The 2878-nt window shown below is 30.9% G+C and overlaps 1 protein-coding gene across 1 annotated transcript; it reads left to right on the forward strand.

The window, feature by feature from the left end:
• On the forward strand, window positions 1–2534 carry LOC124540346 (26S proteasome non-ATPase regulatory subunit 9-like). Its single transcript, XM_047117862.1, has 3 exons — window positions 1–350; window positions 712–935; window positions 1568–2534. The coding sequence occupies exons 1-3, from the start codon at window positions 158–160 to the stop codon at window positions 1802–1804; spliced, it is 654 nt and encodes a 217-aa protein (XP_046973818.1). The 5' UTR covers window positions 1–157; the 3' UTR covers window positions 1805–2534.
• Window positions 2535–2878: the final 344 nt, after the last annotated feature.

Here is a 2878-nt window from a genome sequence, read left to right on the forward strand (position 1 = left end):
AGTTGAACCAAAGAGTATACAAACTTCCTACGGAAGTATTAGTGTTGCATTTGAATGAGAAGGCATACATATTACGTACAGTACAACCATCGTCTAGGAAGAAGCAAAACCACTGTAATTACTTACCTTACTTGAATTTATTAATAAAAAATTAAAAATGGTTGCTATGGATTGGCCGTCGAGAGATCAGTTAATGGAGTTTATTCAGGAAAAAGATAGAATTGACGGTGAAATCCGCGATGAAAACTCTGTTTTGGATAGAAATGTTGGAATGCAGGATCCTCTCATTGATATGGATGGTTTTCCTCGGAGCGATATTGCGGTGTATAAAGTCCGACAAAAAATCATTTGTGAGTATTAAAATATAAGAACTAAATACTAGCGACACATTATATTTGTTAAACGAATTTTTAAATTCATGAATTTGTAGTGTGTGAATATGAAACCCACAATTTCTAGAATTCAATTAATCTCTTTATTATTGTAAGTTCTACGCAAAAGCAAATTGATAAAAGTCGTGCTGTGCCTTGTATTCTTATGATTTATTATTATAATAATGATTTAAGATTTTAATACTTCAACGCGGCGCTATATATATTTTGTTGGCGTAATATAATTGTTTTTAATCCACACTGTGACTTCACAATTTATTATTTGAAAAAGACACTATGTCAAAATAATAATAATGATGTATTTATGTATACATTTCAGGCTTGAAAAAATACCGCATGAATCCGATTGAGCGGATAGAACAACATCTTGGTAAGGCCCATGCCAAGTATCTTATCTCCAATAGCAATGGCACGTTTGGTCCGAGGCGCTGTGCCTTGTATGCATATGATTATGAAGGACCCAACTGCGATGAGGACTCAATGGATCAAGCTAGTTTTGCTACCGTGGGCTACGTTCAAGAGGGCTCGCCTGCTGATTTGGGGGTAATATATTGTAATAATAATAATAATAATAATTCATTAATTTTCAGACAATAATAGTCCATATTTGTTAGTATACAATTTAACTTATTCTATGTTAGTATTACATAATTAATATTTATTTATTTATTTATTATTATTAATTTCTCAGAACATGTAGTTCAGTGAATCTCCTGTACAAGTCTGAGTCCATTCTTTCACTAATTAAATTCAAAATTTTATTCGAGCTTTCTCGAACACGCCGTACTAATGACGCTACCTTTTTGCGCATAATAGCATAAAAGTCATTAACTCCAGCATCAGCAAACATAGCTGAAGCACTGTAATGTAGTTAGTTATTTATTAATGTAAAACATCATAACGATAAGAACTTAACAACTTGATAGTTATTTTAATTTATGAATCTATTTTTAATTTTCAAATAAATATAAAAGCTACTAATAAGATAATAATCACTGCGAGCTGCAATTGCGATTTGTGCTTGCGATTATTATATACTTGTAAAGTAATAATGCTTTTGTCAGGTAATGTAAAAATTGACTTTATAATTCAATTGTAAATTGACTTTATAATTCAATTGTTACATTAAAATAAACTAAAATTAATTTTAATCCTGTGACATTTTTAATTTTTAGGGTCTACGTCAAAATGATAAGTTTCTGCAGTTTGGCTCTATAAATACCAGCAACTTCACAGACATCAGGCAGCTGCAGGCCGTTGTCAGGCGTTTCATTGATCAGCCTCTTAATGTCCTTGTTAAACGAGACAGGGAAATCATTAATCTTACTATTGTTCCACAACGATGGGAGAGACCTGGATTATTTGGCTGCCAAATCATGAAGCAGTGGTGTATAGTGAGGGTCACAACTTAAGTCTAACTTCATGAAGTATACTTGGTCTCTCAGGTCTTAGATCACCCTGAGATGATGGTAGAATGATGACCACACATTTGGTGGGACATCAGCTTGCTTAGCGGTTTTTGTTGATAAAATCATGCCATTATTTTAAGTATAAATTAGTCTTATGTATGATTTTGCTGTGATTCATTTTGTGATAATTTTTATTTTATTAGAATAAAAATCATTACAATACTATGTAAGCTTGTTAGATTTAGGTATATGTACTTAAATCTGATTAAAACTTTAGTCAGGAATAGATACAACTACACACTTCTATGGTATATAAATATATTGCATTGAAGGAAATAGATGATGATTTTGAACAAGTAAACAAGGTTTTTCAAACTGTACTTGTGATTCTCCAAATAAACTATGCATTAATTACATTTAGGGTAATTATTCTACATTCTCTATGTGTAGGTCTTGTCAGTAGTCTGACCATTGTATCGTATTATCTATCTATAATAGTTATTAGTCAAATACTATTGATGTTTGAGAAATTAAATTTCGATATAATGTCACATGTAATTAGTAGGTTATGATTAATTTCGTGATAATTTATTTTTATTAATGGAATATTTTTTTTACATTAATTATTATTAAGTATCTTGATGTAATGAATTTAAGAAATCATTGAATAAATGTAAGTAATGTTCTATGATATGTAACATGTGTACATTTTAAAAATAAATCTCGATATTGATGGACGTTGTTTTAATTAAAAAAAAAAAATTGCATTGAAATCTTTTAAGTTTAAATTAAATATATATAGAAAAACAGATAACGTACAAATTCTGACCATTGCCACAATGGCGGGAAATCTGTTTCGGTATATTGTTATGAATACGTAAGTCATAAATAGCTGTTTACGACGGATCGATAGGAATTTTCGAGATTTGGAAGTCTAGGACGCATGTCGTATGGCCTGGATATAGGAACAGTTTTCATTGGTCGACAGAGGGCGTCCTATTTTATGGTTCGTCAGTCAATTTGTTTACACCATAATAATATAGTAGTTACCTACTTTGAAGTGCGCGTTACTCGTCA

The sequence above is a fragment of the Vanessa cardui genome, chromosome 24, assembly GCF_905220365.1.
Source record: "Vanessa cardui chromosome 24, ilVanCard2.1, whole genome shotgun sequence".
NCBI lineage: Eukaryota > Metazoa > Arthropoda > Insecta > Lepidoptera > Nymphalidae > Vanessa > Vanessa cardui.